The 26,979-nt window shown below is 53.7% G+C and overlaps 1 protein-coding gene across 2 annotated transcripts; it reads left to right on the top strand.

Moving 5' to 3' along the window:
* The first annotated feature begins 215 nt into the window (after positions 1-215).
* AIF1L (allograft inflammatory factor 1 like) lies at positions 216-26,808 on the top strand. Of its 2 annotated transcripts, none has more exons than XM_033194176.1 (6): positions 216-526; positions 668-729; positions 15,049-15,115; positions 18,255-18,296; positions 21,425-21,587; positions 23,918-26,808. In XM_033194176.1, the coding sequence occupies exons 1-6, from the start codon at positions 277-279 to the stop codon at positions 24,003-24,005; spliced, it is 672 nt and encodes a 223-aa protein (XP_033050067.1). In that variant the 5' UTR covers positions 216-276; the 3' UTR covers positions 24,006-26,808. The 2 variants fall into 2 exon arrangements, with proteins under 2 accessions (XP_033050067.1, XP_033050063.1); XM_033194172.1 differs by lacking the exon at positions 23,918-26,808 and adding an exon at positions 23,307-23,911.
* The last annotated feature ends 171 nt before the right edge of the window (positions 26,809-26,979 follow it).

Here is a 26,979-nt window from a genome sequence, read left to right on the forward strand (position 1 = left end):
CAGTTGATTTGACGGGCCACTGTTGTCACAGCAGCCACACCGTCCCAAAGGCAGCAGTCATGTTTGAGCGCAGACTCCCCGACGGCACTTGGTCCTCACAACCACCCCATGGAATTCATGCTGAGATCCTCGCATTTCATTTCTGTGGCAGGGACTTGCTGAGGTCCGGGAAGGGGCAGAGAGGAGGGGTGCGGCCGCCCCGCGCTGTGCACTTTCCGCGTCCTCCAGCAGAGGGGTCGGCAGGCGGGCTCCGCGTCCCGCATAATAGCCGCTTTGATGCCCGCGGAGCGGGAGGCGGGAGGGGAGGGGAGAGGCGGGAGGGAGGGAGGGGCCGGCAGCGGAGGGAGGGGTGTGTCGGCCGCCGAGCCGTCCCTCCGCCCCTCGGTCCCCCGGCCCACACGCAGCCAGCCGGAGCTCGGACCAGGCGCCTGTGCCTCCACCTCGACCCTCGCTGCGTCCGCGAAGCCTGGAGCCGGCGGGAGCCCCGCGCTCGCCATGTCGGGCGCGCTCAGCAACAGGTTCCAAGGTAGGCGCCGCCGTCCCCGGGCCGCCACCTGTGTGCGCCGGGCGGACCGCGGGGTCCACCGCGCGCGGGAAGCGGGCGGGGACGGGGGCGCGTGGCCCGGAGAGGACCCTGCTTCCAAGGCGGCCTCTTTGTCTCCTCCAGGAGGGAAGGCGTTCGGCTTGCTCAAAGCCCGGCAGGAGAGGAGGCTGGCCGAGATCAACCGGGTAAGCCCCGCGCCCAGAAGCAGCAAGCGAGTCCCGAGCCGCGCGCTGCGCGGGTGCCGCCTCCGTCCGCGAGGCCATGCGGTCCTCCAGATCTACCCTCTTCCTCTCCTTCCCCCGGGCTTCCCTCAGGTGCCTCCCTCCGCCCCCAGCCCCTTCGCCTCCAACTCCAGGTAGATCCGCCTCCGCCTCCCGCCTCCGGTCCCGGCGTCTCGGGTTGCAAGTTGTTTCTTTTGCAACTGGGGACTGGGGAGGTGGGGCCGGGTCAGGAGCTCGGATGCCAGCCGGCTCGTGGCTCCCCGCAAGCCCGCTTGGGAGCAGCCCAAGGATTTGGCGCGGGAAGCGCCCCAGGCCAGTGATCTCTCTAGCTCAGAACACAGGCTCCGGGTCATTTGCTGGTCTGTCGCCCAGGCTGGAGTGCAGTGGCTCAATCTCAGCTCATTGCAGCCTCCACCTTTGGGATTGAAACGGTCCTCTCTCCTCATCCTCCCGAGTAGCTAGGACTACAGGCCTGTGCCCCCACGCCTGGCCTTAGCTATTGTTGTTATAAGGGATTCAAAAGTACAAATAGAAGACTGATGGGCCTAGAGATCCTGGCAGTTCCCCGTGGTCTCCCGCCTGGCGGCTCCTCCAAGCACACCACTCCTCTGCACTCCAACTTTCAGGAATGGTTGCCTTAAGGGACTCCATGCTTTTCTTGCTAGTCCTGGTGGATTTCTCGGAAGAAATCCTGCCTACTGTTGCCAGGGACCCAGCTCCATAAATTTGCGTAGATTCTAGAAGATAAGAAAGGATATCAGGACCAGTCTAGGTTGGCCAAAGCTCAAAGGCAGCACAGCCAGTGGCTTTAAAGTTCTGCAAGACCTGGGCTCTGATCTGGCCTCCACAGTGTGCCAGCTCTGTGGTCCTCAGCAGAGGGCCTCTCATCTCCAAGCAGGGCATTGTGCCGGCTCAGAGAGGGAAGGCATATGGCCTGCGTGGCCCAGCACCCAGCATTCAGGAAGCTGTCACAGAACTGGCATTATTTCCTGAGGTGGACGTCTTCCAGTTTCCTTCTTAACTGGTGGCAGAGGCATGCCTGCTGAAACAAGGCTCGGCATTCCCCCCGTGGGCTCCTCTGGTCCCCTGGACACCCAGGGTCTAAGCCCAGCTGAGAGTCTGGAAGTGGGCAGCTGGTGAGGTCAGCAGAGCCTGCGAAGGCTGTGGGAGGCGGGTCCGAACCTGCGGCCCGGTTGTGGTATTGCCTCTTGCCAGCAGTGTGCAGCCTTGATTCCCCCTTGGTTTTCTTGGACTGCTTGGATGTAGGCAGCCTGTCGGTTTTCCATCCACTGGCTACAGGACTCCCATTCAGTCCCCAGCTACCGGGCTCTGGGGACCTCACGGTCCCCCTCCAGGTAAGCTCCAGCTGCCTTACCACCACCCTCACTCTGCTTCCTGGGGGCATCTTGAGCACAGCTGGAAGGTTGCCTGGACATCTGGCTGGGGTGCTTAGGGGTCTAGGGTCCCTGCTGCGCTCCTTCCCAGTTCACTGTGTGCCTGCCCAGCCTGGGGCTTGGCTACTCTAGCCCTCTGGACAGAAGCCTGAGACCCTGACCTCATATAGTCCCCTGGGTCACCCGGCCAGGCGGGTTCTGAGGTGGCTGGATCCACCCACAGCCGGCGGGATCCGGAGCCACAGACAGCTGGAGATGGGGGTGAGGTGACCGTGGTTGGACAAGTCAGAAGAGCTGAGAGGGCAGGGCCAACCTCGCCCTTGGGGAGGCGGGTAAAGGGTGGGGGGCGGCTCCAGGGTAGTTTTGGGAAGCTGACTGGCTTGGCTTAGAAAGAGGAGGGACTTACAGCTACCAGGGGCTGATGTGGGCAGCACTGGGACCAGGGAAAGTGAGCAGGAAGGAGCTGTGGTCTAACCATCTCAGGACAGTGCCTAGAGAGGGCAAGCAGCCGACCCAGGACCACATAGAAGCCAGTGACAAAGCTTACACCCCAGCGTCCTTCCCCTGCTGAGAAGCTGTACTGAGACCCAGCACGTGAGCCCAGCCGCTGTAGGGCTGCTGAGGCCCAGGAACTGGGGCCCTGTAGGAAGGAGGCGCCAGGATCACACGGGAAGCTTGAGCTGCTTCACCACAGTGGAGCAGGGTGGCCCCACCAGTTTAGTCATGAGGTACCTGCAAGCACTGATCTGTGACTGCCACTTCACCTCTCTGAGCCTCCTTCTCCAAAAAGATAATGGTTGTGATTTTTTTCAGTGAGACAATCTATGTAAAGCACCCAGGAGAGCTGGCTGCGGACCTGATAGTTATCAGGACAGTTTCTTGGTCCGTGGCCTCAAGGTGCAGGGAGTGGAAGATACGCCGCCGTGGCTCATGCTGGTCGTCCAGCCCAGCAGAACCTCATCTTCCCCAGCCTGAAATGGGAGCGGGGATCTCTGCTGTCTCTGGAGTCCCTGCAACCATTAGCCAATGGAAGTGGATGGAAGCTCTTTGCATACTGTAGGGGAGTCGCTCCGTGTGAGAGTGAATTGGTTCACCCATGGCCATGGCTGCAGTGGAGAGACCTCGAGCTAGGTAGATTTTAGGCAGAATTGTGCTGGCAGCTCGGACTGCCTTCCTTGAGGGTGCGGCTTCACTGCCCCACTGGAGTGTGGATTCTGGGGGCCTGGGCTAAGCCCAGGATTCACTGCCAAAGAGTCCCTGCTTCTGTGCCAGGCAGCTTGGACACCGCCATGGCTGCTGCCTGGGGCACAGCCCAGCTTGGCTGGCAGATCTAGGGGCTTCTCTGGGCCAATACCTAGTTCTCTTTGGGGCCTTTCTCCTCCCTTGGTGTAGGCCAGCTTCCAGAGGGGCAGGGTAGGTCAGCCTTAGCCTTTTTTTTTTTTTTTCAGGGTCTCACTCTGTCACCTAGGCTGGAGTGCAGTGGCGTGATCTTGGTTCACTGTAACTTCCGCCTCCCAGGTCAAGTGATTCTCCTGCCTCAGCCTTCCGAGTAGCTGGGACTACAGGCGCTTGCCGCCACGCCCAGCTTATTTTTGTGTTTTTAGTAGAGACAGGGTTTCACCATGTTGGTCAGACTGGTCTCGAACTCCTGACCTCAGGTGATCCACCTGCCTCGGCCTCTCAAAGTGCTGGGATTACAGGCGTGAGTCACCACGCCCTGCCCAACTTTAGCTTTTTGTTGTTGTTAACAGTGACAGGGTCTCACTCTGTTGCCCAGGCTGAGGTGCAGTGGCCCAATCTTGGCTCATTGCAACCTCCATCTCTCCCCAGCTCAAGCAATCCTCCCATCTCATCCTCCCAAGTAGCTGGGACTACAGGCATGTGCCCCGATACCCTGCCTTAGCTATTGTTATTATAAGGGATTCAAGAGTGAAAATAGAAGACTCTAATGGGCCTAGAGATCCTGGTAGAGGAAGCCGTATGAAAGTGCGCCTCGTTTTGGTTTCATTTTAGTTTTTGCTGTTGTTTTCGGAACACTTGGCATGTGCCCGTCTTGTGCCAGGTGCACTGGGGGCATTATCTTGCGAATGCCCACTCTAACCCAGGGAGTATTGTGGTTCCCATTTTCGAGAAAACGAGACTCAGAGAGGCTGGGTGAATTGCCTGGGTTTAAACAGCCTCAACTTGAACCCAGCCTATTTTCTCAGTTGCTCAGCTTGGCTGGGCCTCCTGCTGGGTGCCCGCCCCCAGCTCCATGCGCTATGTGTTTGTGTGTGCACGCACGTGTGTACGTAGCAGCACTACCAGAGTGGGCAGAACTGGCCAGCACCTCCTACTCCCCCTACATAGCTGGCATTCCCCAAGCCCTGATGGCATGGTTGGTGACCCCAGGCCAGCCAGGCATGGCCTTATATGGCAACGGGAGAGATTTTCTCCAGCTTCCCACAGGGACAGAGAGAAGCAGTGGGGCTGGGGGGGCTGCCCCTCAGGGTGGCTGTGCCCTGGGACTTAGCAGGAGGCGCTCAGGGGACAGCGAGCACTGCCACATGAGCTGACTAGCAAGCGAGGTGGTTTTTTGTTTGTTTGTTTGTTTGTTTGAGATGGAGTATCGCTCTGTCATCCAGGCTGGAGTGCAGTGGCGTGATCTCGGCTCACTGCAACCTCTACTTCCCGAGTTTAAGCGATTCTCCTGCCTCAGCCTCCCAAGTAGCTGGAACTATAGGCGCGCACCACCATGCCCGGCTAATTTTTGTATTTTTAGTAGAGACGGGGTTTCACCATATTGGTCAGGCTGGTCTCAAACTCCTGACCTTGTGATCTGCCCTCCTCGGCCTCCCAAAGTGCTGGGATTGCAGGCGTGAGCCACTGCATCCGGCCAGCAGGGGAGATCTTCAACACAGTAACGAGCTGTGGCTGTGCTCCGTGCCCACAGATTGACATTCATCATCTTGCTGACCCCGCAACAGGGCACCCCTGCACGTAGATGCACAGTGAGAATCTGCAGACAGCCCCATGGGATGAGGATTATTATCATGACTCCTATGTTTTGTTTTGTTTATTTGTTTTGGGACAGGGTCTCACTGGGTTGCCCAGGCTGAAGTGCAGTGGTATGATCTCAGCTTACTACAGTCTTGACCTCCTGGGCTTAGGTGATCCTTGCACCTCAGCCTCTTGAGTAGCTGGGACTACAGGCATGCACCAACATGCCAAGCTAATTTTGTGTGTGTGTGTGTGTGTGTGTGTCTATGTGTGTGTGTGTGGAGACAAGGTTTCACCATGTTGCCCAGGCTGGTCTCAAACTCCTGAGCTTAAGCAATCTGCCCACCTTGGCCTCCCAGAGTGCTGAGATGACAGGCATGCATCACTGTGTCCAGCCATGACTCCCATTCTGGAGATGAGGAAACAGAGGCTCGGCTGGATGAAGTCACCTGCAAGGTCACCTAGCCAGGAAGTGGCAGATCTGGGATTCAAACCCAGTCACCCTGGCCCCTGTCATCAGGTGGCTGCAGCCTAGCTATGGACACAGGCCTCTCTTGCTTATGTCAATAAGGCTCTCTGGCTACTGTCCCAATGGTCTAGCACTCCTGGGTTGAATGAAAGGCACTCAGCATTCCCTGTCACGTTTAGGTACCTGATGGTTTTTTGTTTTGTTTTGTTTTTCGTTTTGAGTCAGAGTCTCACTCTGTCGCCCAGGCTGGAGTGCAGTGGCATGATCTCGGCTCACTGCAACCTTGACCACCCGAGTTCAAGCGATTCTCCTGCCTCAGCCTCCCAAGTAGCTGGGATTACAGGTGCCCACCACCACTCCCGGCTAGTTTTTGTATTTTTAGTAGAGACAGGGTTTCACCATGTTGGCCAGGCTGGTCTCGAACTCCTGACCTCAAGTGATCCACCCACCTTGGCCTCCCAAAGTGCTGGGATTGCAGGCATGAGCCACTGCGCCTGGCCCCTGATGGTTTTTTCAGAAGCCATATGTCATCGGCATTGGGAAGGCAGCTGGGCAGGGCAGGCTGGGTATCTCTGCCTGGGGGTGTATATATGCCCTGCCCCTCCCCCAGCAATGGGGGGGTCTCTGAGACCTGACCCAGGCAAGTACACAGGTGTGTCTTTTTTCCTGTGTACCCGGCAGTGCCACTCTGTCCCTGCCCAGGTGAATGTACCCAGCTGGCATTGCTGGGCACACATGGCTCTTGCTCTTCCTTAATATATTATAAGGGAGATGGTGATAAGTGGCCACGTGAGCCTCTGAGGATTCAGTGTCCCCTGCAGGTCCAACCAGTTATGACCTTGGTGTGGCCGTGTCACAGGAAGCTGGAGATGGAATTTCTGCAGGGTGTGCTTTATTGTGTAGCTGCTTGGGTGTTTTTCTTTAGCTGCCCCATCTGTTGGCAAGGATGCGGCATCTGAATGAGGCCCAGGGCTACAGTGGGGAATGTGAACCTGCTGTCCTTGTGGGTGCACATTACAGGCTCCTGCTACTTGCCAGGTGCCAGCACCACTTGTGGCCTGGCCCTGGCCCTTTAAGAGCCTGTGGGCTGCGTCAGAGGCCCCACGCCCCGGCATGGTGCTTCCTGTCCTTGGAGTTTTTGTCCAAGGGCTGAGACACCAGCCCCTTGGATGGCCTCCAAGATGGTGATATCCGCCCACCCCAAAATTCTGCTGCGGCTGATACAGAAAGACAAACCTGGAGGGCCCGGAGCAAGGGTTCGCCAGAAGGTGCTAGAGGTACCAGCCCAGAAAGAGAGTTAAGTCGGCGAGGAGCAGGCAGGCGGGAGGGCTTCTGAGGCCAGGCACAGCAGGGGCTGCCAGCTTCAGATGGGTTTGGAAACCATCCCTCCTGGACATAGCACTTGGGGGCCTCGCTGGGGGCAGGGATGGGCTTGGGGGACTCTGCGAGCATCAGAGGCTGTAGGTGACCAGGAAAGGCAGCAGTGAACAGATGCCATCGGGGACGGAGATGAGAGGATTCAGGCAGGTGGATGGCCCATCACTGCCAGGTCAGCCGGGCGCTGAGGACAAAGCAAAACTTGGCCTTGAGGGATGGCCAGTGGGCCAAGGCTCGCCGGGAGGACTTCAGGGGATCACGAAGGATCACAGAATGGTCGGTGGGCGGTGTTTTCCCTGCCCTTCCCCCTCACACACCTGCCCCTCGATGTGGCTTGAGTTTGGATGATCCTAAGACATAATAATAATTTTGAACACTTAACAAGTGCATAGGAGCCAGGCTCCTTCTGTGTAATTAGCTCGTTTAATCCTTACCGCAGGCCAGGCGCGAAGGCAGGAGGATAGCTTGAGTGTGAGAGGTCGAGGCTGCAGTGACCCTGCAGATCGTGCCACTGCACTTTAGGCTTGGAAACGGAGCAAGACCCTGACTCAAACAAACAAACAAAATTCCTTACAGCAACTCAGTGAGGAGGTTCTACATATCATTATGATCCCATTTGGTAGATAAGCCCACTTTATAGATGAAGAGACTGAGGCCTAGAGTGGCAAAGCAAGTTGCCCTGCCCAGAGCCACAGAGCTAGTAAGTGCTACAGCTGGAATTGCAACCCTGGCAAGCTGTCCACTGTGTCCTGCACACCCTGTGCTCAGAGAGATGATGTGATGCTTTCAACTGTTGTGACCTCCGGCAGGGCCTGTCCCTTCTGGTACCTCGGTTTCCCCAGCTATTGAACAAGGAGGGCAAGCCGAATGCTGTGAGGAGTCCCTTCTGGTTCTGTGGCTGGGTGGATATTTTAACAGCTCTGCCACCTCCCAGGCCCCACCCTTGGACACTCTGGTCCCCGGGGACTGAGAAGTCGGCTCAGCTGCCTGTGTGTCAAGCCTAGCTCCTGCCTGCTTGCATTTCCTGGCCCTTTGCTAGGGACTGATCAGGCCACTGTGGCCTCCAGGCCTGCCTCTCTGCATGTCAATAGCCACTTTCAGGGCCCAGAGGCCCCCTGTGCCTCTCACACCGGCTCTCCCACCCCAGCACTTTCTGCAGCCGGGAAAACTTGTCTTTGGGGACAGTGGGTTAGATTGTGTGAGGAGGATAGGGGATAGAATAAACCGCCTACCCCCCACCCCCATCTCCCTGGAGGGCTATAGAGTGGTTCCCTGGCCTCCGGAATAACCTCCTGCGGTAGCCGAAGAGGAAAGGTAACTCCCAGTATTGACTTTCTTTGCCCAGAAATCTGCAGCCAGGCTACCTTCTTGTTTGGGGCAGGCTTAGACCTTGAATTGCTAAAACTTGGCAATCCTGAGCAAGTTGAGCAACCTCTCTGAGCCTCAGTTGTCCCATCTGTCAAATGGGGATACCTGGAGAGAGGAGAGAGAAATCATAACTGGCCTGCTACCCAGGGAGGGGGTCTCCTTCCTAATCTGTTAAATAGTCTATGAGAGTCTATGGTGGTTATAAGCTAATTGTATGGGCATAAGTGTTAGAAAAAAAAAACCAAATAGCTAACATTTATTTAATATTTGCTGGCTGGGTGCGGTGGCTCATGCCTATAATCCCAGCACTTTGGGATGCTGAGATGGGTGGACTGCTTGGGCCCAGGAGGTAGAGGTTGCAGTGAGCTGTGATTGTGCCACTGCACTCCAGCCTGGGCAACAGAGCAAGACTTTGTCTCAAAAAAAAAAAAAAAAAAAAAATTCACGCAGCCACAAAGTGGATTCAACCCAGGCATTCTGGCTCCGGTTTGCCCTTTTTTTTTCTTTATTTTGCTTTTCTTCCAAACACCTGGGGTGGCTTCTATCTGTTTCCTCTGCCTATGGACCCAGGTCAGGGCAGCCAGGGGTCCTGGAAAGACAGGGTATCTGTGCATTAGGCAGGGACTGGGGGAGGATGCCTGCAGGGAGGGAGCTGTGGGTGGCACATGAGCAGGAACCAAGAATCCAGAGCTCAGAGGTGGAGCGGGCATGGCAGCCTGGCTGGTGGAGTCCTGTTCCTGCCACTGCCCACTGGGCTCTCCCACCCCGTGCCCAGGCATGGTCAGCACAGCTGCCCTAATCCCAGGGCCAGTGAGGGCTGCCCACACATGAGCAGCTCAGCTGCTTCTCCTACCCTGGTCACTTGTGGCCCAAGCATTTGTCATTTTCTGTTTTGTTTTGTTTTTTGAGACGAAGTCTCACTGTGTGGCCCAGGCTGGAGTACAGTGGCGTGATCTCAGCTCACTGCAACCTGCACCTTCCGGGTTCAAACAATTCTCCTGCCTCAGCCTCCCGAGTATAGCTGGGATTACAGGTGTGGTTTTTAGTAGAGACAGGGCTTCTCCATGTTGGCTAGGCTGGTCTCGAACCCCTCACCTCAGATGATCTGCCTGCCTGTGCCTCCCAAAGTGCTGGGATTACAGGTGTGAACCACCATGCCATGCTGCATTTGTCATTTCTGGCTCTAAGGAAAAATAGGAGTCCAGACCCAAAGCCCCTCCAGTCTCTATCACACATGGGCACACACTTTTGCAAAGCTGCCTGATTGTTGCAGGGGTAAGGATGGAGAAAGTAACTCTGGACTGAATGGCAGTCCTTTCCATTCATTCAAGAGATGTTTTTTGTTGTTGTTGTTGTTGTTGTTGTTTGTTTTGTTTTAGAGACGGAGTCTGGCTGGAGTGCAGCGGTGCAATCAAAGCTCATTGCAGCCTTCACCTCCTGGGTTCAAGTGCTCTTCCAGCCTCAGCCTCCCAAGTAACTGGGACTGCAGGCATGCGCCACCACGCCCAGCTAATGTTTTATTTTTTGTAGAGATGGGATCTCCCTACGTTGCCCAGGCTGATTTCAAACTTCTGGCCTCAAGTGATCCTCCCTCCTTGGGCTCCTCAACAGATATTTATTGAGTGTCTACTATATGCTGGGCACTTCGACGCTAAACCTGTGGCTGGGGCCCTGCCTCCTCCCAGCTGCCTCCTGATAGCCACTTCCTCCTCAGTACTGTGCAGGGAGGGAGCCCCAACTACAGAGGATTTCATTCCCAGTGCAGCCACTTGCTGGCTCTGCTGTTCTGGGCAAGTTAGTTAATCTGAGTTTCAACTCCTTCACTCATCCTGCACAGGTTTATTGAGCATCTGCTATGCGGAACCTACATTCTAGCAGGGGAGGCAGAGAGTGTGTAGTAACCTCAGTGAGCAGTGGCAGTGGAAATCATGTTTAGAGGTGGTCCATTCCACAGAGCAGGATAAGGTGGACTGGAAGTCGGGGCAGCTACAGTGGGCAGGGAGCAGTATAAAACAGGGTGGACAGAGCTGGACATGGTGGCTTATGCCTATAATCCCAGCACTTTGGGAGGCCGAGGCAGGCAGGTCGCTTGAGCCCAGAAGTTTAAGACCAGCCTGGGCAACAGAGGGAGACCCCATCTCTACAAAAAATACAAAAATTAGCCAGGTGTGGTGGCGTACACCTGTAGTCCCAGCTACTCTGGAGGGCTGAGGTGGGAGGATCGTTTGAGCCCAGGCAAGTCGAGGCTGCAGTGAACCGTGATCATGCTAACAAAAAAGAATGAGTAGGGTTGGCCGCATTGAGAAGGTGACATTGAGGCTGGGTGTGGTGGCTCACACCTGTGACCCCAGGACTTTGGGAGACTGAGGCAGTCGGATCACCTGAGGTCAGGAATTTGAGACCGGTCTGCCCAATATGGTGAAACCACATCTCTATTAAAACAAAAATTACCGGCTGGGCACAGTGGCTCAAGCCTGTAATCCCAGCACTTTGGGAGGCCGAGACGGGTGGATCACGAGGTCAGGAGATGGAGACCATCCTGGCTAATATGGTGAAACCCCGTCTCTACTAAAAAATACAAAAAACTAACTGGGCGAGGTGGCCGGCGCCTGTAGTCCCAGATACTCGGGAGGCTGAGGCCGGAGAATGGTGTAAACCCGGGAGGCGGAGCTTGCAGTGAGCTGAGATCCGGCCACTGCACTCCAGTCTGGGAGACAGAGCAAGACTCTGTCTCAAAAAAAAAAAAAAATTACCTGGACGTGTCAGTGCGCACGTAGTCAGGAGGCTGAGGCAGGAGAATTGCTTGAACTCGGAAGGCAGAAGTTGCAGTGAGCCGAGATCGCGCCACTGCACTCCAGCCTGGCGACAGAGTGCGACTCCGTCTCAAAAAACAAAAACAAAGTAGAAAAAAGAGAAGGTGACATTGAGCAAAGGCTTGAAGGAGGTGAGGGAGAGAACCACCCAGATCTGTGGGCTCCTTGAAGGAGGTGAGGGAGGGAACCACGCAGATCTGTGGGCTCCAGGAAGGAGGCACAGCTAGTGCAGGGTGCAGCCCAGGGCAGTCTTCCCATTCATGCTGTGCACGTGGCCTTGCTCTTCATCCCTGCCTGGTTGGTCTGTGTCTGACTGTGTGTAGTTTGTCTCTAAGGCCAGGGACCGTGTCCTTGACTTGAACCCGTCCACCTACAGAGGGGCCCAAGTAAAACTGGATCTCTAGGGCTGGTCGGTCCAGGCTGAGGCAGGATTTCTGGTCAACCAGAGCCCAGGAACTGGGACAGGCCCTCCAAATCTCTCCCCAGAGGTTCCCAGATGTTGGTGCTCTTGTGCCTCCCCAGGAAGTTTCTCTAGTTCTTGGTAAAGTGAAGGGAATGCACGGTCACTGTGGTGAGTTGGACCTAGGCTAAATGGATTCCATTTAAACATTCAGAGATGGAGAACTTCCTACTTTTATGAAACGTTCTTTTCTGAACTCATGGCAACAGTCAATGGTCATTGTGTAAAAAGTCTTTACTTGGCAAAATAAAAACTTGGCACTCCTATATTAGTGTGCCCCTCCTTTAAAAATGTTTCTTGTCTGCATGACCCCAAAGCCTAGGAATCACTGATCTAATATGTCCTTCCACTGGACAGATACAGGATCTGGGACCCTGGGAGGTGCCTGGTTTGCTCACGGTCACAGACAAAAGTTAATTGTCCTCCTTTTGGGCAGAGGATGGGGTGAGGGAGCAGTGCTGAAGAGCTACGAGAGGGAGCCAAGAGGAAAGGAAGTCCGCGACAGAGCCAACTAGGAGGAGGGCGGCCTCAAGAAGGATCCAGCATCAGCTAAGTGGAGGCAGGGCTGCAGCCAGTGCATGGCAGTGAGACCTGAAGTGAGGTTGTGGCCAAGCCAGCAAGACCCCATAGGCCCTGGGACTGCCCTCTGCCCAGGTGCAGGAGGACACAGGTCCTGGAGTCAGGTAGACCCAGGTTCGAAACCAACCTACCCTAGCTGTCCATGAACCTTTTTTTTTTTTTTTTTGAGATGGAGTCTGGCCCAGGCTGGCGTGCAGTGGCACAATCTTGGCTCCCTGCAACCTACACTTCCCAGGTTCAAGTGATTCTCTTGCCTCAGCCTCCCAAGTAGCTGGGATTACAGGCGTGCACCACCACGCCCACCTAATTTTTGTATTTTTAGTAGAGATAGGGTTTCACTGTGTTGGCCAGGCTGGTCTCAAACTCCTGACCTCAAGTGATTCGCCCACCTCGGTCTCCCAAAGTGTTGGGATTACAGGTGTGAGTGACCGCGCCCGGCCTGTCTATGGACTTTAGACGTGGTATTTAACCTCTCTAGTCCTGATGTTTTAACTTGTAAAATGGGAATAATAGTGGCTGTGAGGATTTAGTGAGATAGTGTCTGCCACAGCCAATGTTTTACCAAAAGCTAGAGAACAGCCAGACCCCTTCCCAACCCAGTGAGGGAAGCCCTGTTTTCAGGTATGTTTCTCCTGTGGTCAAGGGGTGCTGAGTTAATGTGGAGAAATTTGAGCCATAGAAGAGGCCATGTTCTGCTTCATACTCATAATCTTATCTGTTGCTCATTGAGAGCTGACCTGTGAGCCCAGTGCCCAAGGAGTGGGTACCATTGGGCCTATTTCATAGCTAGTAAAAAGGGAGACTGAGATCCAAATCCAGATTGCTTTATAGTCAGTCAGTTCTTGTCATCCTCTATTCTACTTGAAGCCTCTTAGGGGTTTGCAACAATAGACTAGGAAGGTGGTGAGTTCTCTGTCCTAAGAGATATGTAAGAACAGACTTGGCCATCATGTAGTAGGAAATAGATCACGTGATTAAAGTGGGTGACATTGCACATCATTTGAAACACCAGCTTTCTGTAATTTCAGGTTAAGGACCTTATCATATTCACCATGGTCTCCTCTGCTCCCTTGATGCCTAGCACAGTGCAGTATGCACTGTGTCCCCCAAGAATGTTGAATGAGTGAATGAATGAGTGAATGAATGGATGGAGGAGCAATGTCCATGTCTGGTCAGCTCAGTGATGAAGAATGGAATGTCCACTGGCCAGGTGCGGTGGCTCAAGCCTGTAATCCCAGCACTTTGGGAGGCCGAGGCGGGCAGATCACTTGAGTCCAGGAGTTTGGGATAAGGCTGGGCAACATAGTGAAACTCTGTCTCTGCAAAAAAATGCAAAATAAGCCAGGCGTAGTGGCAGGCATCTGTAGTCCCAGCTACTCAGGAGGCTGAGGTGGGAGGATCACTTGAGCTCGGGAGGCGGAGGTTGCAGTGAGCTGAGATCTTATCGCTGCATTCCAGCCTGGATGACAGAGCAAGACCCTGTTTCAAAATAATAATCATAATAGCTCCCTCTTGGGACTCCTAGGAGCTGTGAAGAGATCACATAGGTAAGGGCTTCACCCTGGAGGTCAGTGTTAGTGTCCAGTCCTCCCCACCCTGCCCATCTGGTTCGGAAAGGACTCATTTGAGTCTCTCCAAGCATCTGAAGGGAAGGCAGGCCAGAGATCAAAACCCCCATTTTACGGACAAGGAAACAGGTGAGAGGTAAATGTACAGTCATTTTCCCGTTAGAGCAGAGATGATGAATAAACACACTCACTGGATTTCTTTTTTCTTTGTTTTTTTTTTTTAGACGGAGTCTCCCTCTGTCACCCAAACTAGAGTACAGTGGGGTGATCTCAGCTCACTGCAACCTCCACCTCCCAGGTTTAAGCTATTCTCCTGCCTCAGCCTCCCAAGTAGCTGGGATTACAGGCGCCCACCACCACGCCCAGCTAATTTTTGTATTTTTGTAGAGATGGGGTTTCACTATGTTGGCCAGGCTGGTCTTAAGTTCCTGACCTCAGGTGATCAGCACACCTCGGCCTCCAAAAATGCTGGGATTACAGGCATGAACCGCCTGGCCTGGCCTCACTGGATTTCTATACAAACTCAAGAAGCAGTCAGGATCATGATTCTCATTTGGTAGATAAGGCAATAGAAGTGCAGGGAGGGCCGGGTGCGGTTGTTCACACCTATAATCCCAGCACTTTGGGAGTCTGAGGCGGGTGGATCAGCTGAGGTCAGGAGTTCGAGACCAGCCTGGCCAACGTGGTGAAACCCCGTCTCTACTAAAAATACTGGGCATGGTGGCGCGTGCCTGTCATCCCAGCTACTGGGGAGGCTGAGGCAGGAAAATCACTTGAGCCCAGGAGGTGGAGGTTGCAGTGAGCCGAGATTGCGCCATTGCACTCCAGCCTGGGGGCAAGAGCAAGACTTCTTCTTAAAAAAAAAAAAAAGTGCAGGGAGGAATGAATGAGCTCAGGATCACATTCCTAAGAAGTTAATGATGGAACCAGGGGCTTGTCTTTGGAGCTCACAGCTTCATGGATCTGAATCTGGGGTGTCCTTGGGAAAGGGGCACGGGTCCCAGCATTGGTAATGGAGCCGCTGGCTGGAGGGCTTAGTCACCCGGAGCGAACCCTGTGGGGCCTCTCCAGGCTGCTGGGCAAACTTCCTGTCCACAGGGCGGACGGTGCAGATCTGCCTCCAAGGGGTGACAGGAAGCCGGGGTGAGCATGGGACAAACTGGGCCTGGTTGTACCTGGCTCCCCGACTGGAGGGAAGGCACCTGGACAGTGGGCCCACATGTAGGTGACTTCTGTCCCCCACCCCTTGTTCAGCACTGTCCTCTCACCTCTGTAGGAGTTTCTCTGTGACCAGAAGTACAGCGATGAAGAGAACCTTCCAGAAAAGCTCACAGCCTTCAAAGGTAAGCTGGGGCTGGCTGCCGTGCATTCGTTCCTGGGGGAGGTGGGCTGGCCCCTCGCCCTTGCACACAGGACCCCTTAGCCCCACAGGACTAGCCTATGGCCCTGTTTCATCCAGAATGCCCTTCTTCCTGGCAGGCTTGGAGACAGGGACCCCCTGAGAGGTGGGGGGAGGCCCCTCCACCTGCCTCTCTGCCTCTGTGGGCCCCGTCACCCCTCGCCTGCAGCCCGGTCTTGGCCCTGCTCCTCTCTCTCCCCTCCCTGCCCACGGGGCTCAGGCTGGTTCCCCTCCGCCGCTGCCCAGGCCCCGTCACTCCCGGGCCCCGCACACAATCAGCTCTTTGTGAGCAAGCCTTGCCTCTCCCCCTCCCCAGCAGAGTGTCTCAGGAGCCCCCATGGAGAATGGACGTTTGTGTCGCAGCAGTGGGGCAGGGGGGCAGAGTTTCTGCCCATTGAAACCCGGCAGCACGGGATGAAAAGAAAGCAGGGCCTGGGAGCCAGTGCGGGGAGAGGGGCAGCATAAAGGTCCCTCTGTTTGGGGCCCTGGCGTTTGGTTTCCAGCCAGCACCTCGAAAGGAGAGGAGCCGGGCACATAGGGGGTGGCGCAGACCCACCTTCCCTGCCAGGGGAGGCACTTAGGCGCAGGAGCCCTGGGCTGTCGTGGAAAATATCCTGGAGGTTGCATTCCCCTCCAAAGTGTTTGCAGTGTGAGCATCCTCCTGGCTCCGGGGCAAAGAACTTGGCCAAGTGCTCCTCCAATCGCTTCCAGTTGTCCTTAGGCTAGGCGTCTAGGGCTCCTCATATTAATAACAGCTGGCATTTGTTGGCTGTCGGCCTGTGTGAAGCACTTCTCATGCGGCGTGGCGAGCCCCCCGACATCACCCCAATCAACTTGGGGGGGATGGTTCGCTTGTTAATGTACAGATGGAGAAACTCGGGCTCAGAGGGCGGGGTTGTTGGCATGGGAACACACAGCTCGCCTAGGGCAGAGTTGGGACTTGAACTCAGGTCGGTCTGGCTCTAAAGCCCCTGCCCTTAACCGTTATGCCATGATGCTTTTTACATTAAGAAGAGAAAAGGGAAATAGTAAAAGACACTCCTGACCCCACCCCGTCCCAGCCACCTGTAGCAGAGCTGTGAAAAGAGAGCAGTCTAGTCCCTTCTCTGCATACCAGTGTGGCCACCCCCAGGGGTGGCTCTGGGAGGAGGGAGGGATCTCAGGGCTCTGGCGTCCTTTCTACTTGTCTTCACTGGGATGTTGGGCCAGACAGGAAGTTACATCATTCACTCATTTGCTCTCCAAATGAGCACCTGTACATGTGCCAGGACCATTCCAGGCTGGGGGCACCATGGTGAATGTACAAGGCAGCCTGCACCCCGGGAGCCTGTGTTCTAGCCAGGGGGCGGTGTGAGAGAGGTGGTGGGAGGCTAAACAGAGAGCTGGGAAATACAAGGTGGGCAGATTGTGGTAGGTGCTTTGGTGAGAAATGAGTGAGGGAGGACAGGAGTGCTAAGAGGTGGGGAGGGAGTACAATTTAGAAAGGGTGGGGAGGCCAAGCACGCTGGCTCACACCTGTAATGCCAGCACTTTGGGAGGCTGAGGTGGGTGGATCACCTGAGGTCAGGGGTCCAAGACCAGCCTGGCCAGCACGGTGAAACCATATCTCTATTAAAAATACAAAAATTAAAAAAAAAAAATACAAAAATTAACTGTGTGTGGTGGTGGCTGCCTGTAATCCCAGCTACTCGGGAGGCTGAAGCAGGAGGATTGCTTGAACCCAAGAGGCGGAGGTTGCAGTGAGCTGAGATTGAGCCACTGCCCTCCAGCCTTGGTGACAGAGTGAGACTCCATCTCAAAAAAAAAAAAAAAAAAAAAAAGGGCATAATGGTTAAGAACAGAATGGTTAAGAACAGGGGCTTTAGAGCCAGACTAACATGGGTTCAAGTCCCAACTCTGCTCTAGGTGAGCTGTGTAGCTGTGTATCCCCCTGAGATCATGCCACTGCACTTCACCTTGGGTGAGGAAGTGAGACGGAGCAAGACTCCTTCTCAAAAATGAAAGAAAGAGGAAGGAAGGAAGGAAGAAGGAAGGAAGGAGGGAAGAAGGGAGGGAGGGAAGGAAGGAAGGAAGGAAGGAAGGAAGGAAGGAAGGAAGGAAGGAAGGAAGGAAGAAAGGAAGGAAGGAAGGAGAAAGAAGAAAAAGAAAGGGTGGGGAGCCCTGAAGGAAGGAAGGAAGGAAGGAAGGAAGGAAGGGAGAGAGAAAGAAGAAAAAGAAAGGGTGGGGAGCCCTGAAGCCATGAGAGAGGGTGAGAATACTTGGGAGAACATTCCAGGCAGAGGGGTAGCGGGCTGGAGCAGGCAGGGAGTGGGTGGGGGCAGCACAGCCTGCGGAAGAGCCTCTGCTTTCTCTGTTGGCTGATTGTGGGGCAGGATGGACCGTGAGGGCCCCACTCTGCCGGGGCCGGGGTGACCCGCAGAGGCCCCACGCTCATTTGGCGCACTGCCCCCGTCAGAAGGTACCAAGCCCACTGCTCCGCGCATCCTCCCTCACTGCCGGAAGTTTTCCTGGACTCCTTGATCAGGGAAGCGTAACTCAGTCTGTGCATGAGGTTTGGGGTGACGGTCTGTGTACCCCAGGAAACCATATGTCTACTTTGTGGGCTAGGCCAGGCCTTTCTTCTGGTTTCAGAAGCACAGGTTCCCGCACCTGGTTGCCCATCAGAACTGCCTGGGACACTGAAAAGCACACCCATGCCTGCCCTCACCCTGTCCTTCCACACCCATGAGCCAGAATCCTGGCAGGGAATCAGATCTAGTCACTTTGCTACTAACTCAGATGTAGCTGGTCCACGCTACTGGGGACCTGGGAGGAAGTAGCTGCCCTCCTGGTAAGAGGGTCAGAGTGGCTCCCAGCCATCTTTCCCTTGTGGCACCTCTAGGAGAGTGGTCCAAGCAGGATGAGCTCTTTCTCCAGAGGCCATGGCTCAGCAGATGGGGAACTCAGGTCAAGACCCTTGGTAGGGTGCGGGAGGTGGTTTGGACTCCTCAGGACACGGTCATTTGCCCACAAGGGAGCTACTGGGTCCCCGCAGGGAGATGCTCCTTCCAAACTAATGCTAGTTTTTGCTCTGTGATTTCCAGAGAAGTACATGGAGTTTGACCTGAATAATGAAGGCGAGATTGGTGAGTGAGGCCTGGAGTGTGTTTAGGGAGGAGGGCGTTAGGTGGGTAGAGGGCTTGAGGGACCCTCTATGCGGGTAAGAGGCACGGGGCAGTCCGGAAGGCTGGTGAATATGCTGCAGCTGAGCCAGCCCCAGCCCCTTGCCTTCTGCCCTGTTGCCGCCGCCCTCAGACTCCTGCAGACCCTTTCATCCCCTACTGCTTCCCTCCCCACCCACACCTCAGCCTCCCACCCCAGGTGCTGTGGGGACTCAGGACAGAGGGTGCCACACCTGCCCAGGCCTGGAGACACTCAGGGTGGACAGGCCCTGGGCCCCCTGGCTGGCCTTTCAGTGGCCCCAAAGTCTGTCCTTCCATTGTATGTCATTCGGCAGTTGGCAAGGTGCTTTTATACACGTTGATTCTCTCCTTATTGCATCCTGCTGTGCAGGTACTGGCACTTACGTTCTGGTAGGAGACCATACCTGGCCCTTACCAGCAAAGAAGTGGTTAAGGCTGGTTTAATTATCCCCATTTTACAGATGAGGAAAGCAAGACTCAGGTGAAATGGGCCGGACACGGTGGCTCACGCCTGTAATCCCAGCACTTTGGGAGGCCGAGGCATGGGGATCGCCTGAGGTCAGGAGTTCGAGACCAGCCTGGCCAATGTGATGAAACCCTATTTCTACTAAAAATACAGAAATAATCTGGGCGTGGTGGCGGGTGCCTGTAATCCCAGCTACTCGGGAGGCTGAGGCAGGAGAATTGCTTGAACCCAGGAGGTAGAGGTTGCAATGAGCCAAGATCGTGCCACTGCACTCCAGCCTGGGTGACAGAGTGAGACTCCATCTCAAAAAAAAAAAAAAGGGTGAAATGACTTGCTTGCGTGGGACACTGGCAGTGAACCAGGGCCCAGCCTTTGGTTTCTGAACAGTTTCCCCCTTTTCCATTTCACCCTGCACCTCGGATTGATGCTGCCACTGGCATTTCTATTCCTCTTCCTCTGTCCTCTCTCTTTCCTTCTCCCTTTGGAATATGTTGATCATTTTTTTTTTCTTTAGAAAGAAAATTTGGCTGGGCATGGTGACTCGTGCCTATAATCCCAGCACTTTGGGAGGCTGAGGCGGGCGGATCACCTGAGATCAGGGGTTCGAGACCAGCCTGGGCAACATGGTGAAACCCCATCTCTACTAAAAATACAAAAATGAACTGGGCGTGGTGGTAGACACTTGTAGTCCCAGCTACTCGGGAGGCTGAGACAGGAGAATCGCTTCAACCCAGGAGGTGGAGGTTGCAGTGAGCCAAGATTGCACCATTGCACTCCAGCCTAGGGGACAAGAGCAAGACTTCATCTCAAAAAAAAAAAAAAAAAGGTTTTGGCTTATCAAATAAACACAGTTTCATCATAAAAATAATTGGGGAAACACAGCAAAGCACAAAGACAAAAATACATCACATCACCCACAACCCCACCTTCCAAACGTAGCTGCTACAGACATTTCCGTTTCTAGCCTTCTACTTTTTATTCTAATCACAAAAGCTGTTTTATACCATTTTGAGCCTCCTCAAAAATAATAACTTTCTATTGGTCAGCCTGGCCAGAAAAAATAAGTAAAATAAAACAATGGTGAGTGTTTTGATTTATTATTGATTTTTCTTTTCTTTCTTTTTTTTTTTTTTTTGAGGCAGTCTCATTCTGTTGCCCAGGCTGGAGTGCAGTGGCGCAATCTTGGCTCACTGCAACCTCTGCCTCCCAGGTTCAAGTGATTCTCATGCCTCAACCTCCCAAGTAGCTGAGATTACAGGCACGTGCCACCACGCCCGGCTAATTTTTGCACTTTTAGTAGAGACGGGGTTTCACCATGCTGGCCAAGCTGGTCTCATACTCCTGGCATCAAGTGATCTGCCTGCCTTGGCCTCCCAAAGTGCTGGGATTACAGGCGTGAGCCACGGCGCCAGCTGATTTTCTTTTGAAATATAGTTAATGGCTGCATTGTAGGAATGGATTCTAATTTGTTTAGCCGATGCCTTTGTGTGGACCATTTGGATGCCTTCCAATTTTAACTATTATTGATAATCCTGTAAAGAACCTCTTTGTACATGAGTGCTTGTTCACCTCCCTGGTTATTTCTGTAGAGGAAATCTCAGGAAGGGGACACTGGGTCAAAGGCTTTTGAAGCATCTTGCCGAACTGCTCGAGAAAGGTCCTGCCAACTTCAGAGTCTGACAGTGCGTGTGCAGCCCCTTTCCCCTTTCCTGGAGAAGGCTGTCCAGATGTCTCTGAATGCCTGGACATCCTGGCACCTTTGGGCCTGGCCCCAGTCCCGCCCGCCCTGCCAGGAGGAGCATTGGCCGCACCACGGCCCACGGCCCCCACCACAGCCCTCTCCTGCCATCCTTTGCTGACCCATTGTTCACTGAAGAACAATCCAAAGGAAATTGCCTCAGATTTTGGTGGGAGCTGGGCGGTCAGAGACGGCACCGCCTTGGACTGGAGTGACATTCTGGGGCCTCCCTTGTTTTTCTTGAATTTTGTTCTTTTTGTTGGTTTTCCTGCTCTGTGGGATATTTTCGGCGTCCTCTCCCTTCCAGCTGGGGCGGAGCCCTAGGACAGCAGGACAGGAGTGGCAGGTGGGGAGAAGCCACCTGCCACTCAGCACCCAGCAGAGTGACTTTCAATGCCTGACTCCCTGACCCTGCCACACTGGGCGTAACTCCCCAGGCAGCAGGAGAGTGGGCACCCAGCCTGCCCTAACTGCAGGAAATAGCAAGCCTACAGTCATGGTGTGAAGAAAGTGCTCTGGGCCGGTGCTTCCCTCATGGCTATCCCTGAATGGTGGCATCCACCCGTTCCACCATTGGTGGGAGCAGGAGTTCAGAGAGGTTAAGTAGCGTGCCCCAGATCCCAGAGACAGGAATAGCAGAGCTCAATTCCAATGTAAGCCCATCTGACTCTAGAGGCCCAGGTCGCTAACCACTAGTCTATACTGCCTCGGAAGAGAGCAGGGAGGGTGTGATGGGCTCCTCCTCCCTAGAGGAGGAGTGCAGACACCAAGCTTCTAGGCATGGGGTACCTGGTGGAGCTTTCCCAGCTTCCCCGCTAAGCCCCAGAGGCCCATCTCCACTTAACAGATATGCTTTTCTTCTGGCAGACCTGATGTCTTTAAAGAGGATGATGGAGAAGCTTGGTGTCCCCAAGACCCACCTGGAGATGAAGAAGATGATCTCGGAGGTGACAGGAGGGGTCAGTGACACCATCTCCTACCGAGACTTTGTGAACATGATGCTGGGGAAACGGTCGGCTGTCCTCAAGCTGTGAGTACCTCATCCTTCCCCGGGACCTCTGAAGGTAAAATCATTCTGTGCAGAGAGGCCTGTGGCTTTGGGCACCCCGGCCATTCCCCAGCTAGTAGGTGACTCATTATGTGACCTGCTGGACAAGGTACTTACTTTCCCTGATCCTTATTTCCTTATCTGTCAATTTTTTTTTTTTTTTTTTTTTTGAGATGGAGTCTCACTCTGTCGCCCAGGTTGGAGTGTAGTGGCGTGATCTTGGCTCACTGCAACCTCCGCCTCCTGGGTTCGAGCTATTCTTCTGCCTCAGCCTCTCTAGTAGCTGAGATTACAGGCATGCAATCTTGGCTGAGATTACAGCCAAGCTATGCTTGGCTAATTTTTGTATTTTTAGTAGAGACAGCATTTTGCCATGTTGGCCAGGCTGGTCTCGAACCCCTGACCTCAGGTGATCTGCCAGTCTCAGCCTCCCAAAATGTTAGGATTATAGGCGTGAGCCACCACGCCCGGCCCAAATGGTCATATTAATATGTACCCTGCAGGGGAAATTAGGTTGTAGCAGAGTCAGGCAGAATCAGCACTCAGTAAGTGGCAACTGTGATGATGATGATGATGATGGTGGTGGTGGTGGTGATGGTGATAATGGTGATAAATCTGTCGAAACTTTCCGAGTCTCAGTTTCCTCTTTTTTTTTTTTTTTTTTTAGATCTCGCTCTGTCACCCAGGCTGGAGTGCAGTGACATGATCTCAGCTCACTGCAACCTCCACCTCCTGGGCTCAAGCGATTCTTCCGCCTCAGCCTCCTGAATGTCTTACAGGTGTGCTCCACCACACCCAACTAATTTTTGTATTTTTAGTAGAAATGGGGTTTCACCATGTTGGCCAGGTTGGTCTCAAACTCCTGACTTCAAGTGATCAGCCCCGCCTTGGCCTCCCAAAGTGCCAGGATTACAGGCGTGAGCCACCACACCTGGCAGTTTCCCCATTGGTAAAGCACCTCCACTACCCCACAGAGTTGTTGTAAGCATAAAATAGAGTCAAAAATTGGCCCCAAAGGGAGGTAGGGTTTGCATCTTGATGCTATTACTTGCTACCAAAATGACCCTGGGCAAGTTACCTTAGGTCTACAAGTCTCAGTTTCTTCGTCTATAAAATAGGGGTGATAATCATGTCTTCTGTGATGTCCCAAGGGCTAATGAAATGACACTTATGAAGAGTCCAGCCTAGTGTGTGGCTGATGGCAAACACCTACTACATGGTAGCACACTGTGGGTGTTGCCCCAGCGAAGAGCGTTAGAGCATTGCCTTGCACAGTCTCATCGTCATTTGTCACAGCTGAAAATAACACTCTGCCGTGCGTGGTTTCTCACGCCTTTAATCCCAACACTTTGGGAGGCTGAGGCAGGTGGATCACATGAGGTCAGGAGTTCGAGACCAGCCTGGTCAACATGGTGAAACCCTGTCTCTACTGAAAATACAAAAATTAGCTGGGTGTGGTGGCACACGCCTGTAATCCCAGCTACTCAGGAGGCTGAGGCAGGAGAATCTCTTGAACCTAGGAGGCGGAGGTTGCAGTGAGCAGAGATCACACCATTGTACTCCAGCCTGAGCGACAAAAGCGAAACTCTGTCTCAAAAAAAAAAAAAGAAAACAGAAAATAACACTCACTTGGCTTTTATGAAATAAGATTCACTTTTTTAAAAGTACGAATGTAAAATATACCTGTCCCATTTTACAAAGGAGCTTGTTGAGGCCCAAGGAGACTGAGTACCTGGCCCACGGTCCAATCTGGCCAGATCTTCTAGCACCCCCACTTCCAGGGAGAAACGCCGAGGATCAGAGAGGTCAAGTGTCTTGGTTGAACCACCCAGCTGGGAAATAGCAGGGCTGGCATTTGAATCCAGGCGGTTGCCCTGGAGGTTATACTCTGAGCCCCTACCCTCTACTCCCCAGACACCACTCTCAGAGCAGTGGGCAGGTTTTGGAAGATCTTTGCACAGTGGCGTGGCCCAGCCTGGCTCAGCCTCCTCCAGGCAGTGTGGTTAAGGGAAGGACATGGCCTAGAAGTCAGAAGCCTGGAGTCGCACCCAGCCTCCGTCCTGGACTGCCTGTGTGGTTCTGAGGAGTCACATCACCACTTCGCGCCTCCATTTTCTCCTCTGTAAAATGGGACCAGCGGCCCCTTCCTTGGAGCTGCTGTCTTGGGCTTCTGCAAGGATCCCACCGGAGAACAGATTTAAATTCTGTCGAGGACTCTGCTGACATGAGGCTGGGATGATCTTTCCCTGGATGAGGGAAGGATCCTAATCTTGTTTTTCTTTCTTTTTTTATTTTCTCCGTCTCCAAACCAGAGTCATGATGTTTGAAGGAAAAGCCAACGAGAGCAGCCCCAAGCCAGTTGGCCCCCCTCCAGAGAGAGACATTGCTAGCCTGCCCTGAGGACCCCGCCTGGACTCCCCAGCCTTCCCGCCCCACTCCTCCCTCCTGATCTAGCTGCCCTTCTTGACACACTGTGATCTCTCTCTCTCTCATTTGTTTGGTCATTGAGGGTTTGTTTGTGTTTTCATTGATGTCTTTGTAAAGCACAAATTATCTGCCTTAAAGGGGCTCTGGGTCAGGAAATCCTGAGCCTTGGGTCCCCTCCCTCTCTTCTTCCCTCCTTCCCCACTCCCTGTGCAGAAGGGCTGACATTAAACCAAAAACTAGAGGGGGCAGGGAGCCTGCTAGCCTGTGTTCCCCACTCTTGGAACCGGCACTGTCCATCCTTCCAGGAAGTCTCCAAGCCAAGTTCAGGCTCACTGACCTGGATCTGATGAGGACCCCAGGCCACTTTGAGAAGATCTTGGAGTAGGGACAAGATTGCAGGGCCTCTTTCGGGTTTCCTTGGACAGTGCCATGGTTCCAGGGCTCTGGGGTCACCCAGGACACAGCCACTCATGGCCCAGCTGCCCCAGCTGATCCCCACTCATTTCATACATCTTCTCATCCTTAATGATGTGACAGAAGGTGGGAAGGAAAGGAGCTTGGCAATGTGAGCCCTTCAAGAAGGTACCAGAAGGAACCCTCTGGTCTTGCTCTCTGGCCACACCTTTGCAGGTGGCTGAGAAGCAGTGTGCAGCCCTACTGTCCCTTACTGGGGCAGCAAAGGGCTTCGGAGGTAGAAGTGAGGCCAGGGGTTTTGCGGGGAAAGATCAGCTCAGTGCCATTCCACCTTTTAGGGAGGATACTGAGGGGACCAGGATGGGAGAATGAGGAGTAAAATGGTCACGGGAAAGTCAATAGCACTGGTAAGCCAAGACTGAGCAATACAAGGTTGCTTTTCTGACCCCAATCTGCTTGAAACCTGACTCTACTTCCTTCATTTGTCTTCCTACCCTACTCACATCATTCATTCATTTACTCATTCACCAGATATTTATTGACCTCCTATTATAAGCTTTACGTCCTCCCATGTTGTCCTGACATGTGCAGTATCCACTGTCTGATTCATCTCTCCCCAGACCGCTCAGAACCTTGAGTTTGGGAACTGGAATGGGGTCATCGGTGTCCTTTCTTATGGACTCACAGGATTTTAGAGCCCTAATGCACCCTGGAGGGTAGCTGGGCCAGTCTTCTCACTTCACAGGTGAGGAGACTGGTGCCCCACAGGATTAAGTGCCTTGCCCAAGGTCAGGCTTATCTCCAGAGGGAGGTGCCCTGGACTGGGGCCCAGATGTTCAGGGACCCTGCCTACACCTCGTCTCCAGTGTGGGCTGCCTAGTTAGTTATGAGAACAGGGAAGGGCTGGGAAGGGGCAACCTCCTAGGTCAGCACTTGGAGAGGGTTTCACTTGCTCTGAAGACCCTGGTCCAGGATTCGCCCTCCCCCGTACCTCCAAGTCAGCATCAAGCTTTGGCAAAGACCAGGCCTCTGAATCTGCCTCTTGTAATTCATGCAGGAAGGTGTCAAAGTCAGGCCAATCCTGGCTGATCAGGGAGTTCAGCCTTAACCCCACCTGTGTTCTGAAGTCTCTTACCCTACCTGCTCAGGACTTAGACACAGTTATTCACTGAACATATTTATTAAGCACTTGCTGTAGGCCAACAGTTAAGAATCCAATAATGAAATGGACAGATTCATGGAACTTAGAGTCCAACAGGAAAGTGAGACCCAGACAATGACAATGAGATAAATGTTAGGGAGGGGGAGTTATGGGGTGACTTCCCTGCAGTCCTGGGTGGCCTAGCTGGGCCCAGAACGGGGTGAGAGTCTTGGCAGAGCCTTTGCAACACCTTAAGTGGACAGGACTGGGAGCTCTTGGTGATTGGAACCAACGTGGGTTCCCTGCGGCTCCTTAGTCACCTCTGATAGCAGATTGAGGGAGGAAAGCAGGTAAGGCATGAGGAAATGGCCAGGTTGGGTTAACCCACTGGTTTCAACCAGTTCAGGAATGAGGTTATTTGGCCACGACTGGCTGATCTTGAGCTCAAGGATCTGCTTCAAATGCACACGGGCCTAGTTGAAGTTTAAACCCCAGCAAAACATTCCTCCCTGTAAATGGAAAATCCTACTGCTACCCCCTCCCCTGCCCTGTTTTTTTTTTCCCCCACAAGATCATTAGATTAGCAACTGCCTGTCCTCACCGCCTCTCCTCTCTGGGACAGGCTGGGACCTTTGAGGAAGATAAAGCCTTCCTTGACTACCCATCATATTCAGTGTTCCTGTTCCTCATTCAGAGAGGAAGGCAGAACCAATCAGGCTTCTTTCAGTAAGTTCCACAATTCTACAAGACTGCAGGAAGTCTCCTTAAGGGAGGAGAGCAAGGAGATTCGGCCCCAGCTTCTGGAAATGGCTGAAGAGAGGGTTTTCTCATTGAATGGGGGTGGGGGCTTGTGTGTCCTGGGAAACCCCATCAGTCCCTTCATTTCTTAGAACTCAACTCCTGGGAGGAGAGGGTCTCAAGAGGGGTCCCTGGAAGGAGGGAGGGGGCTGTCTGCACATATTTCAGGTTGTGGCTCTTGGTTCTAGGACTCTTACTTCTCTGGCTAAGGGCTCAGCTTCTTGGGACTTCAACTGTCTTCCTTCTGAAAGACCAAATCTAATGTAACCAGTAACGTGAGGACTGCCAAGTATGGCTTTGTCCCTATGACTCAGAGGAGAGTTTGTCGGGCAAATTCAGGTGGATGAAGTATGTGTGTGCGTGTGCATGGGAGTGTGCGTGGGATATCATCTCTACAGATTGCAAATAAACCAGACAAACTTACCAATGTCTTGATTGGTGTATTTTGGGGATGGTTCTGGGCTCAGCAAATTGCGAACTAGCTAATACAGTAAGAGATTAAATGAGCGCATCCTGTGCATTTGGTCTGAGACAGCTGAAGTTCATTTATCCTAACTACCTCCCTGCAAGAGACAGGTTCTATTATGTCATCCT

This window comes from Trachypithecus francoisi, unplaced genomic scaffold (genome assembly GCF_009764315.1).
Source record: "Trachypithecus francoisi isolate TF-2019V2 unplaced genomic scaffold, Tfra_2.0 Contig01585, whole genome shotgun sequence".
NCBI classification, from domain to species: Eukaryota; Metazoa; Chordata; class Mammalia; order Primates; family Cercopithecidae; genus Trachypithecus; species Trachypithecus francoisi.

Excerpts from the sequence above, each read along its gene's own strand:
- AIF1L (XM_033194172.1), top strand. The coding sequence starts at position 277 with ATGCCCGCGGAGCGGGAGGCGGGAGGGGAGGGGAGAGGCGGGAGGGAG. Across the intron at positions 527-667 it reads GCTCAGCAACAGGTTCCAAG|GAGGGAAGGCGTTCGGCTTG; the intron begins GTAGGCGCCGCC and ends TGTCTCCTCCAG. Across the intron at positions 21,588-23,306 it reads CGGTCGGCTGTCCTCAAGCT|GAGCTTGTTGAGGCCCAAGG; the intron begins GTGAGTACCTCA and ends CATTTTACAAAG.